The 23,540-nt window shown below is 36.0% G+C and overlaps 1 protein-coding gene across 1 annotated transcript; it reads left to right on the top strand.

The window, feature by feature from the left end:
• Nucleotides 1-1,524: 1,524 nt before the first annotated feature.
• Nucleotides 1,525-22,470, top strand: SEC22B (SEC22 homolog B, vesicle trafficking protein). The gene is made up of 5 exons (XM_022583934.3): nt 1,525-1,761; nt 10,194-10,303; nt 12,985-13,145; nt 14,727-14,873; nt 20,777-22,470. The coding sequence occupies exons 1-5, from the start codon at nt 1,687-1,689 to the stop codon at nt 20,929-20,931; spliced, it is 648 nt and encodes a 215-aa protein (XP_022439642.1). The 5' UTR covers nt 1,525-1,686; the 3' UTR covers nt 20,932-22,470.
• Nucleotides 22,471-23,540: the final 1,070 nt, after the last annotated feature.

Raw genomic sequence — 23,540 nt, forward strand, 5'->3', positions numbered from 1 at the left:
ATTCTTGCTCCAAATTTGCTTCTCCGTGCATTCTCTCTCTGCTTCTCTCATCCACATAGCCATACTCTTAGTTAAAATACTTGTATTATTAATTTCTCATTACTGGAATTGTTGCAGCAGAGGCTGAGTGACCATAATTTGAGACATTGGTAGAAGACATGTCCTTGTTGACTGGTTGGAAGGGAAGTTAGATCAGGTTACATCTGTGAGCTATTCTAAATGTAAGATATGATTTTACCAGCTTAGGCTCCCATATACACAAAGATTGCTTTCTGTTTCACTTTCTCACTGTCTCTGTTAATAGCACCATCAGTTTTTTTGTCTTGTCTGTATCCCAGTCCTTCATCTTTTGTGTGGAGTCAATCATTAGGTCTTCCTCCCAAAATTCTCTCCAGAAATAATACTAGTTTTCTCCTAGTACCTGTAGAGTTGTAGAAAAGGTAACAAAAGCATGAGCTCTTTAACCTATCGTTAAATGTTAAGACAGAGTCATATCAGGATTAAGAGCATAGGTTTTGGAGTTCAGCCTCAGCTCAAATCCTGTTCCCATTACTACTAGCTGTGTCACCTTAGAAAAATTACTCTCTGAGGCATTTTCTCCAACTCAAAGTGGGGACCTGATATTAAATAACATTGCTGAGTTGTTTGGTTAAATAACTAGTATCCATAAAGCACTTAGCAGTGTTTCTATTAATGCAAACACCAATTAGTGCTTAATAAGGTGTAGTTACTAGTATAAATAATAAAATACAACATTTATATAACTTCTTTTTTAGTTTACAAAATGTGTGCACCTACACTTTCTTGCTAAATAATCACAAATATCCTGAGAGGCAGATAATATTCTCATTTTAGAGATAGGAACACCAAAGAAAAAAGAGATGATAACACTTCCTCAAGTGGAATTGTCTAGAGGTTGCTCTGATAGGGAGTGAATGCAGTTACTGGAAGTTTTGCAAGGCTGTCCTGCTACCTATCACCATAGATCCCAGCTTTTGGAAGGGTGACTGAGCTAGGTGATTTCTGAGGTCCTGTAACTTGGTCATTTATTCACACATGCAATTAATATTTTTTTACCAGAAACTGTTCAAGGACCTGGGGATACAGCATAAACAAGCAAAAAACCCCAAAACAACATGTACACTCACACACACAGGCAAAAATCTCTGCCTAGAAATATACAAATACAGAAAATATTTTGTACAGGATATACAATATGAAAAATAAAATACGAAAATATCGGTATATAGCTTGTCAGTTTTTTCATATATCCTTCATCTAAGTACCCATTAATTCCCACCCTCATTCCCAGCCCTCTCCCCAAGCTTAAAGTGTCAGAAACTAGAAAATTCTATTTCAGTTTGTGTGCCATGCCCTCTCACGCGTCAAGGCTTATTCGAAGCTGGAAATCCAGAAAAGTGGGCGGGGCCTTGGAAGTTTCTGAAGGCGGAAGGAGAGACGGCGGAACTTGTGTGCGGTAGCTGTGGTTCTCGGTGGGAAGCCAATTCTGAGGACCGGTAGTGGAGAGCTCTGGAGCTTGTTTCCGGCCACCTCAGCGGGAATCGGAGACGCGAGCAGCTGGGTCTTTGGGAACTGAGGTAGAGGTATAACTGTTGTCGCGGCGGAGCAAGTCAAGACGCACCTACGGCCGTCCGGGCCAGTGTTGAGTTTCCGTAGCCTGTGAAGATGGTGTTGCTCACGATGATCGCCCGAGTGGCGGACGGGCTCCCGTTGGCCGCCTCGATGCAGGAGGACGAACAGGTGAGCTGCTAGATCCCCGGGACCCCAAGTTCCTGTCAGAGCGCTGTGCTCTCAGCACGGGATTCCTCCTTAGGACGCGGGACACCCTTATGGCCTCCCAGGCGTTTCTGACCCCTCTGAAGTGCTTTTCCTCTTTCGGCAGTGGAAAAGAATAAGTCTTGTTAGAATAAATCTCTGTTAGAATAAATCTTGCCTGAAGGCGGAGGTAGATTTTTGTGTTACCTGTTTCTTTTTAGAAAAACTCTGGAGAAGGGATAGGTTTGGCCGATTGTGATTATCCAGTGTTCTGTAATTCTTTAGGGACTTTGTTAAAATTCAAGATTTCTTTTTTTTTTTTTTTTGCTGTTAATAAGGCTGACTGACAGGTCCTGGGAAAAATCAGCTCCTAAGTCCTCTTTTCGTAGCACCTGATCCTTGACCTAGTTTACTGACATCTAGTGAAAGCAGATGAGGTATTATTGCCACATGTATGCACCTGTTTGAAGTTCAGTACAGTACCTTCTTTCAAAGTTATGCCCAATTCCCACCTCCAATAAGCCTTACTAAATTTCTGTTGTTGGAATTATAACCCTTGTGTTATATTCCTGTAATGGTTTGTACCTTTATTTTACAATTTTGCCTTTGTCTTTCAAAGTTTCCTAGCAGGCAAATGAGAAATCTTAGTCATCTGTGTGTTTCCCATAGCTTTTACAATAGCAGCCTTGTGCTAGTAGGTGCTCAAAAATGTATTGTGTTGATTAAAAAAACAAAACAAAACCTCTAGATAGCTTGAGAGGAAGAGGCTTTGTGCCTTAAAATCACAAGGCAAATTTCTGGTGTGAGACAAGTTCCTGGAGCAAGGTCAGGAAGTTCCTGAAGAAAGGAGGCTGAGAATGAAATTTATATAATTTATTTAAAGTATTCAACTTTATCTTACTTTATCATACAACCCAAGTAATGTAATTTAAAAAAAAAAAACCTCAAGGCCTAAAAAAAGATGAATATTTTGCACATTTTTTTGAACTTTTCATTCATATATTCATGAAAAAAAAACCTCATTAAACACATCAGATGTGCCAAGCATGGTGTTAATGCAGGGGTTTGGGGAACATAGTCCCTACTTTCATGGAGCTTACAGTTTAGTGGAGAAACCAGATAACTAACAATTATAATGTAGTATAACTGCTATGGAATAGGAAGAAGTTTCTGTGGTTGAACGTGCAAAAGGTATCTAAATTGATTTTTGGACCTCAGGAAAGTGTTCCCAGAAGAAATGACATCTAAGCCAACAGTAGTGTCTCCTAATTAGGAAAGCTTCTATTTGGTTATATGCCTTTTTAGGTTTGATTTGGAAATATGTTTACTTTCACTTCTAGGAGAGTAATGATACAGATTGTGAAGTTGCTAAGTTGCTTAGCAGGTCATGCTAAGTGAAATATTTTCTATTTATTCCACAAGACAAAGTCTAAGTTGAGATAAAATTTGAAAAATATAGCATACCCTGAATTTTCAATTGTGAAATATTTTTCTCTTGTCCAATGTTAAACATTTTCCGGGACTGTGCAGAAGGAGTGAAATTGTTATAATGAATGCAGGAACATGATTTGAAACAAGGGAGATGGTGTGGGGGAAATTTTCCTTGAAGGATATGTAGTTTGATTAAGAAGTAGTTTTCCCAAAGGGACAGAAATCTGGTCAGTTTTCCAACTATTGCTTTGAATTCCAGTGTGGGCAAAGAATATAAATTGGATTTGAAAGTCCATGTATCAGTAGGCTCTTATTCTCTGCCTTCATACTTTATTGAAAAAATTAGTTGATTTACTACTGTGTGTTTCTTAATTCCAAATTAGGTATCAGTTTACCAAGATGGGTTGCTTTGTTTAATTGACAAGGAAAGATATTTTACACAGAAATATTTTTGTGATTGTAATTCCATAGTGATTTCCTTTAGGAATTTTGACTTTGAATGATAACGTCTTTCCAAAACTTTTAATATCTGCAAAAATATGAATCTTTGACTTATTTTTACTATTATAATAGTATACAGAACATTTATAGAGTGCCTACTACATACCAACCATTGTGTTAAGCCTGTTAAATGCATGATTTCATTCAATCTTCATACCAACTATTAGGATAGGTACTATTATTATCCCCATTTATAGATAAGGAATCTCTGAGGCTAAGAGAGCATAGGTCTCTTGCTTAAAGTCACACAACTAATAAATAGCACAACAGAATTTTTCACCAGGGTTCCTCCCTGCCTCCTTTTTTTCCCTTCCTTCCTTCCCTGTTAACCTACAACCACTATGTTAGTTCCAGGTACATAACATAGTGATTTGATAGTTCTTTCATCAGGGTTTTTTAACTTCGGCACTGTTGACATTTTGGAATGGATAATTCTTTGTTGTGGGAAAACTGTCCTGTGCATTGTAGGATGTCTAGCAGCATCCTTGGCCTCTACACCTTATATGCCAATAGCACTGCCACCACCCTCCGTCTAGTTGTGACAACCAAAAATGTTTCCTGACATTGCTGCGTGTCACCTGCGGGGAGGAGGGGCAAAATCACCCTGGTTGAGAACCACTGTTTTGGTTTTAAAAAATATTTTTTTAATTAAGATACAGTTGATTCACAATATTATATAAGTTTGAGATGTACAACATAGTGATCCACAATTGTTAAAGGTTATACTCCTTTATAGTTATACACGTTTATAATTACTGTAAAATATTGGCTATATTCCCTGTGCTGTACAATATATCCTTGTAGCTTATTTATTTTATACATAGTAGTTTGTACCTCTTAATCCCCTACCCCTAGCATGCCCCTCTTCCCTTCCCTCTCCCCACTGGTAACCACTAGTTTGTTCTTTTTAATCAATATCTGTTTGATTCTACACTACAGGCTTAGTACCTAACTGCTTCACTTGTTCTAAGACATTTTAGTAATGTGTTTACTTCTTAGGAGTCTGGAAATAACTTTGTTAGAAATGGATATCTTGATCAAATAGTTTTATAGTTAAGTACCCTAATTGTTCAGGCCAAATAATTCAATGTATTCTTTCAATTATTTACATTGATAACAGATACCATATCTTAGGTGGTTACTAGATGCTAGTCCTTGTACAAACTGTCTTCTCACTGGAGATGAACAATTATTCAAATAATACAATAGAGCGTTAAAAAAAAAAGCTACAGAGTATCTTATGCACTGTTTCCTCTGTGCTATAACTAGAAATGTAGGCCTAAGACAGGTAGACAGATGAACTTTTCTTTTCCAACCTAGACTCTCTGATATTCTATCTATTTCTTCCTTTCTGATGTATTTCTCCTTTTTAGATGTTTGCAATTTCTTTATCTACCTTTCTGTTCTACCTCAAAATGAACCATGTTCTCTTCAGGTGTTAGATATAACTGAGTACAGGGCAGGGAACTCCCAAGAAACAGATAGTCTTTTGTACAGTTAAACTGGCGCACTCGCCCAATCATTGAGGGTTGATTAATCACCTTACTGTTATTGCTGTTAGAAGAAAATGGTTGGTTCTTGGTGCCCCGGCCTTTGATCAATAGAGTTCAACAGGAATTTACAAATGATAAGAGCTTAGCCAAACATTCTTATAAAGGCAAAAGATGGCATTTGATACAACTACTTGTTCAGCAGTCATAGGTGACAGCAATAAAAAGGATTGTGGTTGTGTGGCAATTTACTACCCTGTACCTCCTGCATTTTGTATACAGAACCACATCCTAAATATACTGATGATCTCAAATTAGTTTCAGAATTTGTGTAGACATTCACATCTACTTCATTATTGGATTGCTAACAGCTGTCTTCATTATACTGTATATAAGTTTCATCAAGTCTGTTCTAGATGAAGTAGAAAACAGAATTAGGACATCTAATCTAACTATTTTTAGATAGACTGGCTGACTGTGAGCCCTTTGTGACTGTAATCTTAAAAGTGAACCTAGGATTTATCTGTAAAGCCATGATTATGTTGTTATGTGAGATCTAGATCAGAGCTGCCATATGGTTTCTTGAGCATTTCCTATGAATTAGATTTAATATTAAATAGTAAGATATCACCTAGAAGGTGGATCTACCATTACTGAAGCAATTTTAATTATACAGGTGATATAGCATGCTTAGGAGCAGGGGCTTCAGAGCTAGACTGCCTGGGTTCAAATCCTAGCCCCTCCCCTTATTGGCCCCAAGTCCTAATATTGTTCAAATCCTAGCCCCTCCCCTTATTGGCCCCAGGTCCTAATATTGTTGGTGCAAATACGCAGTAAATAGGAATGGATGAATGAATAATTTTCCCATTATAAAATTAATTTCTGATTATTGTAGAAAATTCAGTAAATATGTACAAACAAAAGGATCAAAAAGTTAATGGTGGTTTTTTTTTTACCATTAAAAGTAGTGGTAAAATTAAGTAATCCCTACTTAAATTATATCCACTTGATGTCTAACCTTAATCTTTGTGTGTGTGTTTAAAATCAAATAATCGGTAATACTGTTCCACCTAATTTTTTTCACTTAGTGTATAATGAATATCTTCTCATATCATTAAATATTACACAGCATCATTTTAATGGCTCTGTAGTATTCCATTATATAAATATATACCATATGTTATTTTTTTTAACACCTTAATTGGAGTATAATTGCTTTACAGTGTTGTGTTAGAAGATGTGGAATTGTTGGATAAAACATTATGCAAAACTTTTTAATTTCTAATACATATTGTCAAAATAACTACCAGGAAGATTGTGCCAGCATCGTGTTGCCAGGAATGGTAATGCCAACTGAACCAGCATTGTAAAATGTTGGTTGGCGTGCTGTAATTCCTATGTAGATGTGTCCCCAGTGTTATACATTGGCAGTCACTGCTTTGTTCATTGTAAATTCCTGAAATTGTAGCATGCTTTTGGCCATAGTTTCTTGTAGTTCGTACAGTTGTTAGTCTCTTTCTCTCAGATTGCAGTAATATTTACAGTGCCTCTTATAAAGTCAAAGGATTTGTGCTAATCTTCATTTCACTGACAGTTTTTTGCCATTTCTTTTTTTTTTAATTGAAGTGTAGTTGGTTTACTATATTATGTTAGTTTCACACTTAGAATATAGTAATTCAATATTTTTATAGATTATACTTCATTTTAAAGTTGTTATAAAATATTGGCTATATTCCCTGTGCCGCACAATATATCCATGTAGCTTTTTTATTTTATACATAGTAGTTTGTACCTCTTAATCCCCCCTACTGCTGTCTTGCCCCTCTTCCCTCCCCTCTTCTTACTGGTAGCCACTAGTTTGTTCTCTATATCTGCGAGTCTGTTTCTGATTTGTTATATTCATTCATTTGTTTTATTTTTTAGATTCCACCTATAAGTGATAACATACAGTATTTGTCTTTTTCTGACTTATTTCACTAAGCATAATACCCTCTAGGTTCATCCATGTTGTTGCAAATGGTAGAATTTCATTCTTTTTATTTGCCATGTATTTATTTAACTAGTTCCTTTAAGGTGCTCACCTGCCTTTAGCTGTCAAAAAACTTATAATTAACATTTATGGTTGTGGTTATTTTATGAATACCTCTGAGACACTGATTTAATTGATTTGGGGGTGGAGATTGGGCAGGAGTAGTTTTTTTAAGAATTCTAGGTGCGCGTCCCTGGTGGCGCAGTGGTTGAGAGTCCACCTGCCGATGCAGGGGACACGGATTCGCGCCCCAGTCCGGGAAGATCCCACATGCCGCGGAGCGGTTGGGCCCGTGAGCCATGGCCGCCGAGCCTGCACGTCTGGAGCCTGTGCTCCGCAACGGGAGAGGCCACAACAGTGAGAGGCCTGTATACCGCAAAAAAAAAAAAAAATTCTAGGTGATTCTTGTGTGAAGCCAAGGTTGAAAATCATTGGTCTGTGTTGGTATTATTTCTTGGCACTTTAGTAGTGTCTCCAACTTTGTTTGCATCCCTTTAATCTACTGTTGTGGGGTCAGATATGAGAATATATCTGAGATTATATATCAGATATATTCTCTGGGGTCGGAATGCCACATAACAACATTGGTGAAGCCAACAGATTGACAAGTACCACTCAAATTTAGGAACATAGGATATTGTGCACTAGTTCAAAGCATGTGATGGTATTCACTCTCCCCACCTGGCTGACCAGTCATGAGAAAAACAATATATAGATTAGCAATACTGTTTAATATGATAATGTTAATATACATTATAATGTTAATTATTACAAAGTATTGTTAATATATAACAATACACATATACATGTTAATGTACGAGTATTTCTCAAGTGAACAGCCTTATAACAAATCGTTGCCATAAAAACAGTGTTAAACTACAAATCGATATTTCTAGTGGTCTCTGCCTAACTCCCCTGGCTCACCTCATGCTTAGTTACTTCCTTATTTATATTGAAATTTCCAGTTCACCATTTAATGTTTTTATTTTATTTTGAGTTATAATTGACATATAACATAATAGTTTCAGATGTACAACATAGTGATTCAATATTTGTAGACACTGTGAAATGATCACCACAATAAGTCTAGTTACCCTCCATCATGAAAAAATAGTTACGAAAATTTTTATTCTTGTTTCTTCTTGTGATGAGGACATTTAAGTTTTACTGTCTTAACAACTTTCAAATAATGCAATACAGTATTATTAACTATAGTCACCATGCTGTACATTATATCCTCATGACTTATTTTATAACTGGAAGTTTGTGCTTTTTGATTCCCTTCACCCATTTTGCCCACTCCCCCACCCACCTCCCCTCTGGCAGTCACCAGTCCATTCTCTATCTATGAGCTTGTTTTTTGAGCAGGATTCCAGTCTTTTTTAATGGCTGAATAGTATTTCATTGTGTATATATACCACATCTTCTTTATCCATTTGTCTGTTGATGAACACTTGATTATTTCCATATCTTGGCTATTGTAAATAATGCTGCAGTTAGCATAGGATGCATATATCTTTTTAAATTAGTGTTTCGTTTTCTTCAGATAAATACCCAGAAGTGGAATTGCTGGATCATGTCGTAGTTCTATTCTTAACTTTTTGAGGAACCTCCATACTGTTTTCCATTGTGGCTGCACCCATTTACATTCCCACCAACAGTTCACAAGGGTTCCCTTTTCTCCACATCCTCACCAACACTTGTTATTTCTTGTCTTTTTGATAGTAGCCATTCTAACAGGAGTGAGGTGATATCTCATTGTGGTTTTGATTTGCACTTCCAGTTCACTATTTTAAATATAGCTTAGAATCCTATACTTGTACATTTGTTTATCTGCCAGTTACACGATTTTATCATTGCTTCCTTGAATGATTTTACTCTCAGCTCAGTGGTTCACCATCTGGAATTTTAAGTTTCACTTTGTACTTTCTCATAGTTATACCGTAGGTCCAGTCCCTAGGAGAACCCTGTGTAAACACTTTTCTATTTAAACATTTAGTTATTAAACATCTACCAAGGAGAGACAGTGTTAGATCTTTCAATTCAAACTAAATAATCCAAAATAAAATAATTCCTTCCCATCACATGGCAAAAGTTATTTGTTTGTTTCCCCCAGTATGTGGATGAATAAATAATGTATATTTGCTTCCCATTCTTCATGCACTTCTTTTCCATTTTGGATCTAGTAGGTTATTGAGGTATGATTTTCTCCTTTTGAAATGACATTGCTGTTTCCCCCAGTAGACTTCTTCCTCTCTTTAAAAAATATTGTAAAATCATTTAGAAATTGTTTAGGAAAATATTGCCTGTAACTCTATCATCCAAATGTTATTATTTTCATTTTTGTATGAACATACCCCTTGCTACCCAGACTTTTGCTTTCCAAACTCAGGAACCAAATAGATTTATTTAGTAAAGGATATTGGACTTTCCAATCTTTGTCCTTGCTCTTATTCATTTTTACCTAATTTCAGTTATAGTGTTCATAATAATTTGCAGTCATGGGTGCACACGGTTTTGCTTAAATGCTCAATACTGTAACACTTTATGGAAGATTTTGCTTGATATTTCAGCACAAAAATGAGATGATTCATTCAGTCTGTTGCTCCCAGGGCTTTCCCCTGAGTATGGAACATGTTGTACAGTTCTCTGCCAGTAACTGTGCAAGTGAAATGGGTTAGGAGGAGGGCACTGACCTAATAGTGGAAAGAACACTGGATTGAAAGAGTGCCTTAAGGAGTACACTTTTGCTTTTTAGCAAATAACTATCGTGACTTTGTTGAAAAACTCGGGATTTGGTCCTCCTTTTTTCTCTAAAATAGGCCACTTTTATTTTGTTAAAATAAATCTTACTAACCTGTAAATGAAGGACCGTCTTCACATAGTGTCCTCAAAATATGATGCTTCTCACAAATTGGTACTGCTTTTTTGGTGGAAAATTCTTAAATGAAGGTGTCTTCTTTCAGTCTGGCCGGGACCTTCAACAGTACCAGAGTCAGGCTAAGCAACTCTTTCGAAAGTTGAATGAACAGTCCCCTACCAGATGCACCTTGGAAGCTGGTGCCATGACTTTTCAGTGAGTATAGTCCTGATTTCTTTGTGATTATTTAAATATGAAATACAGTAAATACAAGTAACACCTGATAAGAATGGGAACTTTTTAAAAAGTAAAGGTAACTTTAAAAATATAGTCGCTCCATGGAAGCAACTTTCCTGGCTCTAATTCTGCAAAACTGAAATCTTGGTTTCTTTATTCAATTTCCATACAATAATTCAACCTGTTATCCTGTGTCTAGTAAATGCTATACATATCATGCAGTAATAGGTAACTTTTGCTTTGGGAGCTTCTTGGAGCCAGACACATGTAGGTTAGTACCCTTGCTCAAACATTTACTGACAATGTAACCTTGAGCAACTCACATGTACTTCTCTGGGCCTCAGTTTCCTCTATAAAATAGGGAATAATAGTTTTGTGAGGATTATGAGAGAATCCATGTATATCACTTAACATCTTGTCTGGCACATAGAGAATAGTCAATAAGTGTTAGTTTTTATTTAGAAAAAAGAAAATTATAAAAGATAATTTAAGGGCATCTAATCAGTGGTTATAGACAATGCATACAGCTGAGAGAGGGATCAAAGCAACTTTATTGGATTTCAGATTATCTACAAATAATTGGTATTAAATGTTTAATACATGTCAAGTTTGAAATTGATAAAACAGGAAGGATTTAAACAAGAAAAGAGAGGGCAAGAAGATCAGGTGAAAATAAAAAAGAATAAGCTAAATAATCCTTACTATGTTAGGAACGCAGATACCAAGATAATATAGACCTGGGAAGAACCTGCTCTGTTTAACTCAAACAAACAAACCCTTTACTCATCAAGAACAAGCAAACAAGTATAAAGAATCAAAACCAAAACAAAACCCTGGCCTATTGGTTAATAAAGTAGTGAATATTAAGTTTTGTAAGGTATTTCAATATCAAAAAATATTAGAGGCACTTCATTATATAGTATTTTTATCTCTACCATGGGTTAGGAACAAAAAGGATGTAGGAAAGATCTCATGGAATTGAAGAGAGATTTTCTTCTGCTTGGTTCTTTATAATCTCATCTCTTCCTTTATTTCCATCCAAGAACTGTTTATTAAAGATTTATTCTTTGTCAGACAGTGTATTAAGTCTTGCCTGTAATGTTTTACCTTATCCTCTTATTAGCAGAGAGAGACATATACACAAACAACTATACTGTAATACCTTAGGACAAGAAGTGCTGTAGAGCAGAGAGAAGGAAGCAATAAATTCCCATTTATAGAGAGTAAGTTTCAGGAAAGGGGAAAGAGGGAGGGAGAATAGAGAGAAATTTCACAGAAAAAATTATAGTAGAATTGAGCATATGAAAATGAACAAGGTTTCTCCAGGTACATAAAAGAATATTATAGTTAGAAAAAAACAATATAAGCAGAAGTCCACGAGCATGTGAAAGAACCTAGCTTATTGGAGAACAACACGTTGTTCGGTGTGTTAGGATATATGATGGAAAGCAGCCTACACTTGTTTTGGAGGGCTCTGAATACTATACCACGGTGTATGATTTTATTTTATAGGTAGTAGGGAACCTCTAGAGTTTTTAAGCAATATCATATTTACTTTTTAGGAATAAAGCTAGTGGTTTAGAAGATGGTCTAGAAGGCAAGGAGACCGGTTAATTTAGGTGCCCAAGCAAGAAATAGGACAGCAGTATTATTATTATTGTTATTATTGTTGTTATTATTATTATTTTAAAGGGCATGAGAGATCATATAATATAATAGACTATAAACTATGCTCTGTGGAGCCATAGGATGCCTTAGGAAGGACATAGAAAGGACAGGGGTGGGGGTATGTGTAATTCTTTGGGCCCTTAAACTCCTACTTAAGCTAAAGAACTTCTTCTCATTTTATTTGCTGTACATATTAGTCTTCTGGATATAATTTTTGCTGAAATAAAGAGTACTATGGCTAAAAAGTTTGAATACCACTGAGTAACCTAACCTCTTTCTAAAACTATCTCAGACGTGTAGTCATATAGCCTCTTCCAGACTGCCAGGGAGGTCACTCTCACAAGAGGAGTCAGTTCTGTTATTGAACAATTTGCAGTCAATACAGAGCTCTCCTATCCTGGAAATTCGGGAATATTATTAGTCCTGAGATTCTTTTCTGTACCCAGTAAATATTGTGACATTAACTTCCAACTTTTAAGTATCCACAAAAATTTCCAATTCCACTATTTTTCTTATAGCTGGAAGAAATTTAAATGTGTATATACTTGTTTACCACACGTAATCAAAGGGTAGATGGAGTCACAACTCCGGGTTTTCAAGAAAAAGTCTTATGTATTAAGATATTTTAGTTGAAGAATTATGTAATTAATAAATATGTCTAAATACTCCTTTTGGAATATACATCTAATAATGGGAAGATGTTTGCTTTCTGATTCCAGTGATTTTTGGTTTGAAATTGACTTTCTGATTTAGTTAGCCTCAAAGGGCTTGGGCTAGAATATTTTAAAAAGTTTGTATAGGGAATTCCCTGGTGGTCCACACTTTCACTGCCAAGGGCCCAGGTTCAATCCCTGGATGGGGAACTAAGATCCCATAAGCTGTGTGGCATGGCCAAAAAACAAGGTTTGTATGGCACTGAAAGTCTATTTCAGATTGTTGGAGGTGTTGTTAATCTACAAACAACTTTTTCTTGCTTTTTTTTGTCTCTGCAGCTACATTATTGAACAGGGGGTGTGTTATTTGGTTCTGTGTGAAGCTGCCTTCCCTAAAAAGTTGGCTTTTGCCTACCTAGAAGATTTACATTCAGAGTTTGATGAACAGCATGGGAAGAAGGTGCCAACTGTGTCTAGACCCTATTCCTTTATTGAGTTCGGTAAGTTTTTGCACATCACCTCTCTATCAAGGGAGTAGTCGATATGCAGGAGCTATTGATACAATTTTGACACTTTTTTTATTTTTATGCTTACCTACTGAAGTTTTGGATTATCCCTCCTAGTCCATGTCTTTTGTCCTTTTGAATGAATGAGGCTTCCTTCTCATAAGTAATTTTCTCTGATCTTTTGATTTTTTTCCTCATAGAACTTGTTGCCCTTTGCTCTTTTTTGTTATTTAGTTTGATTCTTCATTTGGGTAAAAAAACTGTGTCTAAAGATCTAGATTGACATGTAATAACTGAGTTCTTTTTTCCCCCAACCCAACCTCCTCACCTCCCCCGCCACACACACACTCACATACTCACAGTGAGACTCATTTTATGGAAATCAGAGTTTGGAAATCAGAAGGAATGGTGAACGAGATCCTCTAATTTAAGTACTAGAGGATATATGGCATTGGGGCATAACATTTACTACATGCAGAAGTAGTGAGCATGGGTGTCCATATTTGTATAAGAATTATAGAAAGACTCATTACTGGTCAGATCTGGTAAAGTATCTGATGGCAATAGATCAAAGGAAATGGCCTTTAAGTAGAGGAAGTGAGAACAAGTATGATTAGACTACATCACTGACATTTTTAGTTAAAAAAAAATTGGTTTTACTATCTCTGAATTTCTGAAGTGTTTTGAGTTTGCTAGATAAATGGGTCCTCTTGCTTTTTAGAAATTAAGAAATCTAGCAAAGCATTCCAGTGTTTCAAAACTATAAGCTCTCCAAGTGCTAATTTTTATAATGTCTTGTTTTGCAAATTTTATTTTTGTAGACAATAGCGGTTCAGTAAACCCAATAAAAAAATAAGACTGCTGTATCAAGGTCACACAGGAAATAGTTGGTATACTCAAATTAGCTTAAAGGATTTATATACAGAGATATGAATGGGTTATAGATGAACTGTAAGGTACAGTAACCTGAGACCAGTAGCATGGTAATTGTTATCATCTCTAAGCCTGAATGGATAAGAGAAAGCAGTTTCTGGAACTAGGAAGGAGAACATTTATGGAAAAGGCCCGTTTGAGAGGAGCAGTAACTTTTGGTGGAGGTATACTGCCAGCCCAAGATGACTTCTCAGGGAGGAGCTAGGGGAATAAATACTTTGATATCACTATCCACTCCCCTTCTTCCGTACTCTTGGGGCTCCCCCATTGGCTGAACCTAACCAGAAGCTAGAGGGCAAGGAACCCATTGATGTAATCCATGCAGGTCAGCTTCCTGCAGATCTAGAGGCAAATGAAGGGTATCAAGCACACACATCTTAAGATTTTTTCTAAAAGTTGAAAATATAATCTTTAATAATCATTCTTTTCATAGTTTTGCATTATATAGACATTGGCAAAACTGAATGAGCATGCAGTTTTGTAGTAGTATTTTGGGAAACGCCTGTCCCATTGATACTCATTCAAAAGCTTGGTTAATCACGAACAGTTGCAGATCCAGGAGAAACTCAGAATTTACTCTTTCCTACTTCTTTGATGGACACGAAAGAAGTTGTTAACAGTCACTTTTCTTCATCATTCTAGATACCTACATTCAGAAAACCAAGAAGCTTTACATTGACAGTCGTGCTCGGAGAAACCTAGGCTCCATCAACACTGAATTGCAAGATGTGCAGAGGATCATGGTGGCCAATATTGAAGAAGTACTACAACGGGGAGAAGCACTCTCAGGTCTCTAAAAGCAGTATGAGTCTTATGAATAAGTGGCTCTTATTCCATAGGCAAGGATAGCTTATTTGGGAGTACCTTTTATGCTGTCAGATTCTATCTAGTACTGTTAAGAATTCATCTTTCAAAAATGGATTACATTGCAAGCTTCCAATATATATGTTTCTTCCTAGTGTGGTTAGTTTCTATTGAGTTGGAACAATGTAGTCTCATTCCATATCAGAAGCAATTACTGTTTCCAAGATATTTACACAGTTAAATCAATATTTACAGAAACACTTAAGGGAAATGAAAAGAAGAATGAGAGGAAATTGTCAAAGATTTATTGCAATAGTTTGCTGAGTAGCCACTTTGGGAGACTTTACTGCTGACAGATCAAATGTTATAAAATGCCATTTTCATCAAGGCATTCCTCTGCTGAAAAACTTTTAAAACCTGTGACTACAAGATAAGGTCTAGTCTCATCTCAACTTACTTTTCACTCATTCAGTCATTATTAACTGAGTACTTGTAATGTGCAAGGCACTGTGTTCTCTATAATGGAAGATAAGTAGATTGCAAATGTCTCTCATTCTCCCTAGTTCACAAACATTCTGCCTCAGCCAGGTCAGTGTCCTCATCATCCTGGACCTTCTTTAGGATCTAGATAAGAACTGCCTCTTTAAAAAAGCCTTACCTGATCCTTATATCCCACAATGCATTAATCTCTTTTGTCCTTCCAATCCTTAAAGCACTTACATATGTAATGTTTTTTAGCACATAATGTGTTATATGTATGTGTGTGTACTAATTTACCTAAAAATATGTATGTTTACTTAATGCTTAAATGTTACCTAAATGTTTAATGTGAGCATATACTTTTTTTTTACATCTTTATTGGAGTATAATTGCTTTACAATGGTGTGTTAGTTGCTGCTTTATAACAAAGTGAATCAGTTATACATATACATATGTTCCCATATCTCTTCCCTCTTGTGTCTCCCTCCCTCCCACCCTCCCTATCCCACTCCTCTAGGTGGTCACAAAGCACCGAGTTGATCTCCCTGTGCTATGAGGCTGCTTCCCACTAGCTATCTACCTTACGTTTGGTAGTGTATATATGTCCATGCCACTCTCTCACTTTGTCACAGTTTACCCTTCCCCCTCCCCATATCCTCAGGTCTGTTCTCTAGTAAGTCTGTGTCTTTATTCCCATCTTACCCCTAGGTTCTTCATGACATTTTTTTTTTCTTAGATTCCATATATATGTGTTAGCATATGGTATTTGTCTTTCTCTTTCTGACTTACTTCACTCTGTATAAGAGACTCTAGGTCCATCCACCTCACTACAAATAACTCAGTTTTGTTTCTTTTTATGGCTGCGTAATATTCCATTGTATATATGTGCCACATCTTTATCCATTCATCCGATGATGGACACTTAGGTTGTTTCCACCTCCTGGCTATTGTAAATAGAGCTGCAATGAACATTTTGGTACATGACTCTTTTGGAATTATGGTTTTCTCAGGGTATATGCCCAGTAGTGGGATTGCTGGGTCATATGGCAGTTCTATTTGTAGTTTTTAAGGAACCTCCACACTGTTCTCCATAGCGGCTGTACCAATTCACATTCCTACCAGCAGTGCAAGAGTGTTCCCTTTTCTCCACACCTGCTCCAGCATTTATTGTTTCCAGATTTTTTGATGATGGCCATTCTGACTGGTGTGAGATGATATCTCATTGTAGTTTTGATTTGCATTTCTCTAATGATTAATGATGTTGAGCATTCTCTCTAATGATTAGTGATGTTGAGCATTCTCTCGTGTGTTTGTTGGCAGTCTGTATATCTTCTTTGGAGAAATGTCTATGTAGGTCTTCTGCCCATTTTTGGATTGGATTGTTTGTTTTTTTGTTATTGAGCTGCATATGCTGGTTGTAAATTTTTGAGATTAATCCTTTGTCAGTTGCTTCATTTGCAAATATTTTCTCTCATTCTGCGGGTTGTCTTTTGGTCTTGTTTATGGTTTCCTTTGCTGTGCAAAAGCTTTGCAGTTTTATTAGGTCCCATTTGTTTATTTTTGTGTTTATTTCCATGTCTCTAGGAGGTGGGTCAAAAAGGATCTTGCTGTGATTTATGTCATAGAGTGTTCTGCCTATGTTTTCCTCTAAGAGTTTGATAGTTCCTGGCCTTACATCTAGGTCTTTAATCCATTTTGAGCTTATTTTTGTGTATGGTGTTAGGGAGTGTTCTAATCTCATACTTTTGCATGTACCTGTCCAGTTTTCCCAGCACCACTTATTGAAGAGGCTGTCCTTTCTCCACTGTACATTCTTGCCTCCTTTATCAAAGATAAGGTGACCATATGTGCATGGGTTTATCTCTGGGCTTTCTATCCTGTTGCATTGATCTGTCTTTCTGTTTTTGTGCCAGTACCATACTGTCTTGATTACTGTAGCTTTGTAGTATAGTCTGAAGTCAGGGAGCCTGATTCCTCCAGCTCCGTTTTTCATTCTCAAGATTGCTTTGGCTATTCAGGGTCTTTTGTGTTTCCATACACATTGTGAAATTTTTTGTTCTAGTTGTGTGAAAAATGCCAGTGGTAGTTTGATAGGGATTGCATTGAATTTGTACATTGCTTTGGGTAGTAGAGTCATTTTCACAATGTTGATTCTTCCAATCCAAGAACATTGTATATCTCTCCATCTATTTGTATCATCTTTAATTTCTTTCATCAGTGTCTTATAATTTTCTGCATACAGGTCTTTTGTCTCCTTAGGTAGGTTTATTCCTAGATATTTTATTCTTTTTGTTGCAGTGGTAAATGGGAGTGTTTTCTTGATTTCACTTTCAGATTTTTCATCATTAGTGTATAGGAATGCCAGAGATTTCTGTGCATTAATTTTGTATCCTGCTACTTTACCAAATTCATTGATTAGCTCTAGTAGTTTTCTGGTAGCATCTTTAGGACTCTCTATGTATAGTATCATGTCATCTGCAAACAGTGACAGCTTTACTTCTTCTTTTCCGATTTGGATTCCTTTTACTTCCTTTTCTTCTCTAATTGCTGTGGCTAAAACTTCCAAAACTATGTTGAATAAGAGTGGTGAGAGTGGGCAAACTTGTCTTGTTCCTGATCTTAGTGGAAATGCTTTCAGTTTTTCATCATTGAGGACTATGTTGGCTGTGGGTTTGTCATATACTTTTTAAAAGTAGTATTTATGTGTTTCATATCTATTTCATATACTTCTTTTATTTCTTTCACAGTAATCATCACAAGTAGTTTCCTTAATGTGTATTTTTTGAATTCAGCCTTGTTACATATTCAGGAATAATGGGTTTTCCTTTATTATGAATTGCAGATTTTAACCTTTATGTCTGTAGTCAGCAGTTGTCCCAGCATATAGCTTCAAACTCTTTAAACATCAGATTTTGGATTTGTGAGTCTGTGTAAATTTTCATCATTACAGACTCACAGGTTCTACTTGGGATAAAGTAAACCAGCACAGGAATTTTTCTTAAATCCAAAATTTATATACTGGTCAATTTATCAAAAGTGTAATGGATTTTCTTCTAGTGCTTTGCTGATTGCTACAAAGCTGATATGCTGATTAAAAAAGAAGTACAGTTCTACCCTTAAATAACTTCATGTGATTGGGAAGATAAGAAAGATTGTCACAGAGTAATTTATAGATAGTATAAGGGAACAAACATCAGTTGAACACTTACGTTGTGCTAGGCAATATGGTAGGGGGACTTTACATATATCTTAGTTATTCTTTAGAGTAATCCCATGTGAAGTGGGTGATATCAAACTGGTTTCACAGATAAAGAAGCAAAGACTCAGAAAAGTAGCTTACTATAAACGTTACACTGGCAGAATTTGTTGGCTTTTGGAGTCCTTGTCCATCTTCAGTGAATGACAGTTTTAAATCATTATATATAGATCTATAGACAATAAGAGCTATAAAAATGTAGAAGGAAGTAGATAAATGAACAGGAAAGATTTTTTGAGTTTTGATAGATCAGGAAGGAGTGAAGAGTGGTATTTTAAGAGGAAGAAAAAGCATATGCTGAACAGAGCATATATGAAGACAGTGGAAAGATTAGGCCACCTCAAAAAATGTTCTCTTCCTCTTTAAGCTTCTGTATAATAAGAGTCCATCTTTTACACCTTTTTCTCCTTCTAAGTTTTAAAGTTTTAGAGCTAATCAACTTTGCATTTATGACCCAAGAATAGTTCCTGTGGGTTCTTTTAACAAGATCAAATTATGCCTTTTTTACTGCCTAAATATACCTGTTTCTTTTAAGCCATAGGTTTTATTTTTTATCCAAAGATGTCACCCTATTAGTCTGTAAATTCCACAAATATAGAGATCATGTATGTTTTGATCATAATTGTATCCTCTAGCACTTCTCATGGTGCCCATAACATGAATATTTGCTAAATGACTTCTCCAAGCAATAACTTTGTCTTTATGAAACTATGTGTTTCCAAATGTTCCAGTGTAAAGGAATTCTCTTAACTATTAATTATTTCATATGACCTAATATTTATTTCTTTGCCCAGGTATTCTCAGCAGATTTAGATTCATGTAGCAAATATTTATTGATTGATTTTTCACTGTATTTTTCACTGACTGTATGCCAGATCACATTCTAGGCACTGGGAATATAGTAATAAACATAGTAGTAGTTAAAAACCTCTGTCCAATGGATTGTACATTCTAGTAGACTGGCTGGAAAGATTCCTTGCAGCATTGTCATGGCTATTTCTCATCCCTTAACTGTTTTTTGCACTAGGCGCTTTTCTTACAGGACAAGTTCTAATTTGGAAATGGCTGGCATGCCTGTGTTATTAAGTAATGCCACATTTCTCAATCAAAACCAGTCTCTATTAAGCAACTCCAAATATTCCAAAAGCGTTCTCCAAGGAAGAACAAATAAATTCAGATTGCAATATAGTTTTTCAAAATTTTAAAGAAGTAAAAAGTTTTATTAGAATTTATTTATGCCAAACTGAGAGTTTGTTTTTATTATTAAAAATATGCCATATATTTTAAGCCCAGTCTAGCTTGTGTATATCTGACTATTTCTCTAAGTGCTCAGTTAACAATTAAAAGAAGATACTGATATTACAAATGTCCTTATAGGAAAAAAGAAAAACTTTGCCTAAGATTCTGAAAAGCTTAATTTAGTAGATATTGGTGGTTTTCTAGCACCTGTGACTGTATTTTCATTATAATACAGCTTTCCTATATCTGTTAAAATATAATTTCTGATAGCTTTATCTTCATAATAATAGTCTTTACTATGTGGAAAGTCTTAGAAATTTAGTAGCAGTCACCACTGAGATATAGCTTAATACTCAGTGTCTGGTTCTTTGAATTTTCTGGTTACCTGCATCTTTTATCTTACCTGGATTATCATTTGTCAAAATATGAGCAAATATGATTTAGACCATTAAGAGATTATGAAGATAGTTATGGTCAGCTAACATTTGTCAAGTGTTTACTGTATGTAGGCATTGTGCTCACTTTACAGGCATCCTATGATATGTTTATTGTTACTATATAATCCCTATTTTTATAGACAAAAGAAGCTGGGTCTTAGAGAGGCTGAGTTGACCAGTACCACGTGACTGGTACAGCTAAGATTTGAACCAGGGTCTGAGGCCAGAGCCTGCATACAGCCTCAAGAATTTGAACATAAATTGATCTGATAATTTAAAAATGCATTATAGGTTTTACAGTGCTTCAGGATCACGAGTTAATCAGTGTATGCAACCTTACCCTTAAAATAAAAGTGATAATTTAAGCTTCATGGTTTGAAATAGTGCCACTCATTTTGGTTATTTTTATGTCTTAATACATTTGATAAAATACTTTAAGGGACTAATTGATGTTATCCTTTTTTCCTTTTTGACAGCATTGGATTCGAAGGCTAACAATTTGTCCAGTCTGTCCAAGAAATACCGCCAGGATGCGAAGTACTTGAACATGCGTTCCACTTACGCCAAACTTGCAGCAGTAGCTGTATTTTTCATCATGTTAATAGTGTATGTGAGATTCTGGTGGCTGTGAAGTAGTGAATCCAGTCACTGGCAAGGAAGAACCTAGAACCCAGCAGGTGTATGTTTTCAGGAAGCTGAGCTCACAGAGATGCGTATTAGAATCCAAGTGGAACTTCTGCCTCTAAAGACCTTGCAAGGAAAGACATGTCCTGAAAATGAAAGATTACGCCTCATTTAATGAAGCTTAGCCCTATGTAGAAAGTGTCTTTTGGGGGCAGAGGCTTTCTCTGGGTGCTAAGCCATATATGTTAGGGAACAGTAGATTGTTTTATTTGTTTATTTCCCTCCCAGTGTTTTACATTTTTAAAACAGCACTGACTGGGCATTCTCATCTCTAATGGACCCGTCAGTGAGGTTTGGCTTAACCAACCTGTGCTAGCAACAGTCTGAAATCCCTTCAGAGAAGGCAGCCCTTTGGAAAGTTTTTGGACTCTGTTTAATCAACATTCCGTTTGTTGGTGACACTTGTGATTTTTCAGGAATCTGAGTTGTTGATGGCCTTTTAAACAAGACTCCAGTATGTGAAGGTTAATTGCTGTGCTGCAAGAGATCCTGTCTATTGGCCCCTGTAGGAAGTTAACCTTTGTTGTTTTCCATTTATGATGTTTTGCTTATTGCACAATTGCTTTAGGGTTAAATGAATTATATTGATGCCTTGAAATTATAGCACTCCGTGATTAAGAAGCTAAAATGTTTTCTGTCATTTACTCCTTAAAAGACTTAAATGTTTTGTTTGGGACATTCTTAATTTTATTTTTCCGCATCTGGTTTATATTAATCTGAGAGTGAATGTAGCATACTGATAGCCAGAGGCCCCTGACTTAGTGACAAAGAGAGGCCGGCTCATGACTACAGCTTTGTCCTGCCCTTTTCTCACTTTTTCTCCACTACGATTTTCCCCACTCTTCCTCCTGCCACAATTTGCTAACATTTTTTAAATTCCTCTATGTCCAATAGTTTCATGTCCCTCTCAGGATATCCTCAAATTTCAAAATGGAAAATATTCAGCTGCGTAGTTAATTAAATTGAAATTTTTCAGAGCAACTACTCAAACTACTAAACACATTTATCTGAGAAAATCTGAGAGCACCTTGTATCTGCTTCAGTTATGTAATTCTCTGAGAATATTCCAGAAATAGCTAACTCATTTACAGTAGCTTCTATTAACAAATAAAAGTACCTATGATTTTTCCCTTTTTTGCTCAGGGATAATGGGAATTTCCTTTTACCTTCTGAGGTAGAATTTTTTTAAATGGGGAGAATAGGCCTTTTAAATATTGCCGCAAGGGTCTACAATATAACCTATAATTACTACACATACTGCAAACATTTCTTTAAATTGTACAGGAAAATGAGCCTACTTCTTAAAATCTTTGGAAAGAACTTTAACCAGTAAGCAATTTTATAACTCAGGATCATCAAACCTACTGTTCTGATTCCTGATAGAGAGAAAAAATTCTGTTTCTTTAAAACAAGGCAAGGAGAAATGCTTATTTTATTCCTGATAATTTACAAAACTAGAATAAAATTTTTTTCTTTCCATTTTGGACCTATGTCTGCCAATTGGAGTTTTGTGCATGAAATAAGAAGTTACTTTTTATAGTGAATAAGTGCTTTGAAGTCCCTAAAAGGCTTATCCTAAGTAATGATATTGGTAATAAAAGCCTTTGAAAGGCTGAAAACCTAAGTATTGGTACCATAGCATTTGGTACTTCTGTAGGAGTGGAGAATGGCAGCTCGTTGAGAGTTGCATGCTGCAACCAAGTAGTCAGCAATGAAATAAATACTTCTAGAATGTTCCCTTTAGTGTGAAGTTTTGTTATCTAGTTAATTTACGTGCACATCTTCTTCTATAGATACACTTCTACCTAAACTCAGTGGGTTAATTAAAAAATGAGTTGGGGTGGGGGATGATAAACAAAGGGATAAGAAAGTAGTTTAAGATTATGATGGTAGAAAATGAAAGAACAGGACTGTTATAATATGACTGCTGCTTCTGTTCCTTATTGGAGGAAGTGGGAAGATCTGACTAGATGAAATGAACCAGCAATCAAACAGGTATCTAAAATAGAATGTGATAAATACTGTTCAGGGTTATCGGGGGCACATTAAAAAAGGACACCTAATTTACTGTGGGAAGGGGTGTGGTAAGAGAAGGAGAGTGGGATTTCCCAGACGGAGTCAATGGCTTGTGAAGAGTCATGAGTTAAAAGAGTGAGGCCCATTTGGGGGATCATATAGCTTGGTTCAACTTAACTCATAGGTTAAGTGTAGGCAACTGAGACTTGAGGAAGAAGAAGTAGACGGTACACTGTCATGCAAGTCATTCAGACTATACTAACATCAGTGGCAAGAGATGGCATCAGATTTATAACTTCAAATGATCATTCTGGCCATGCTATAAAAGATATATTAGGAATAAGCCTGAAAGTAGGGAGATGAAACTAAGGAGCCATCAGAGTAGAATGAGACATAGACAGGTTTCAAGTTATTTTCAAGAAAGGAATAATCGCACATACTGAAATATTTACACAATGCTTTCTTTGTTAGGAGCTTATTTTAATTCTCATGTTGACATTTTGAAGTAAATACTGTTCACACCATGTGAATGAAGAAACT

The sequence above is a fragment of the Delphinapterus leucas genome, chromosome 1 (genome assembly GCF_059928025.1).
Source record: "Delphinapterus leucas isolate spDelLeu-1000000601 "Yukka" chromosome 1, BTC_Dleu_Yukka2, whole genome shotgun sequence".
Classification (NCBI taxonomy): Eukaryota; Metazoa; Chordata; class Mammalia; order Artiodactyla; family Monodontidae; genus Delphinapterus; species Delphinapterus leucas.

Bases quoted from the DNA above. Each gene is read 5' to 3' on its own strand.
- SEC22B (XM_022583934.3), top strand. From the start codon at position 1,687: ATGGTGTTGCTCACGATGATCGCCCGAGTGGCGGACGGGCTCCCGTTG. The intron at 1,762-10,193 runs GTGAGCTGCTAG...GTCTTCTTTCAG, and splicing joins CGATGCAGGAGGACGAACAG to TCTGGCCGGGACCTTCAACA. The intron at 14,874-20,776 runs GTCTCTAAAAGC...CCTTTTTGACAG, and splicing joins ACGGGGAGAAGCACTCTCAG to CATTGGATTCGAAGGCTAAC.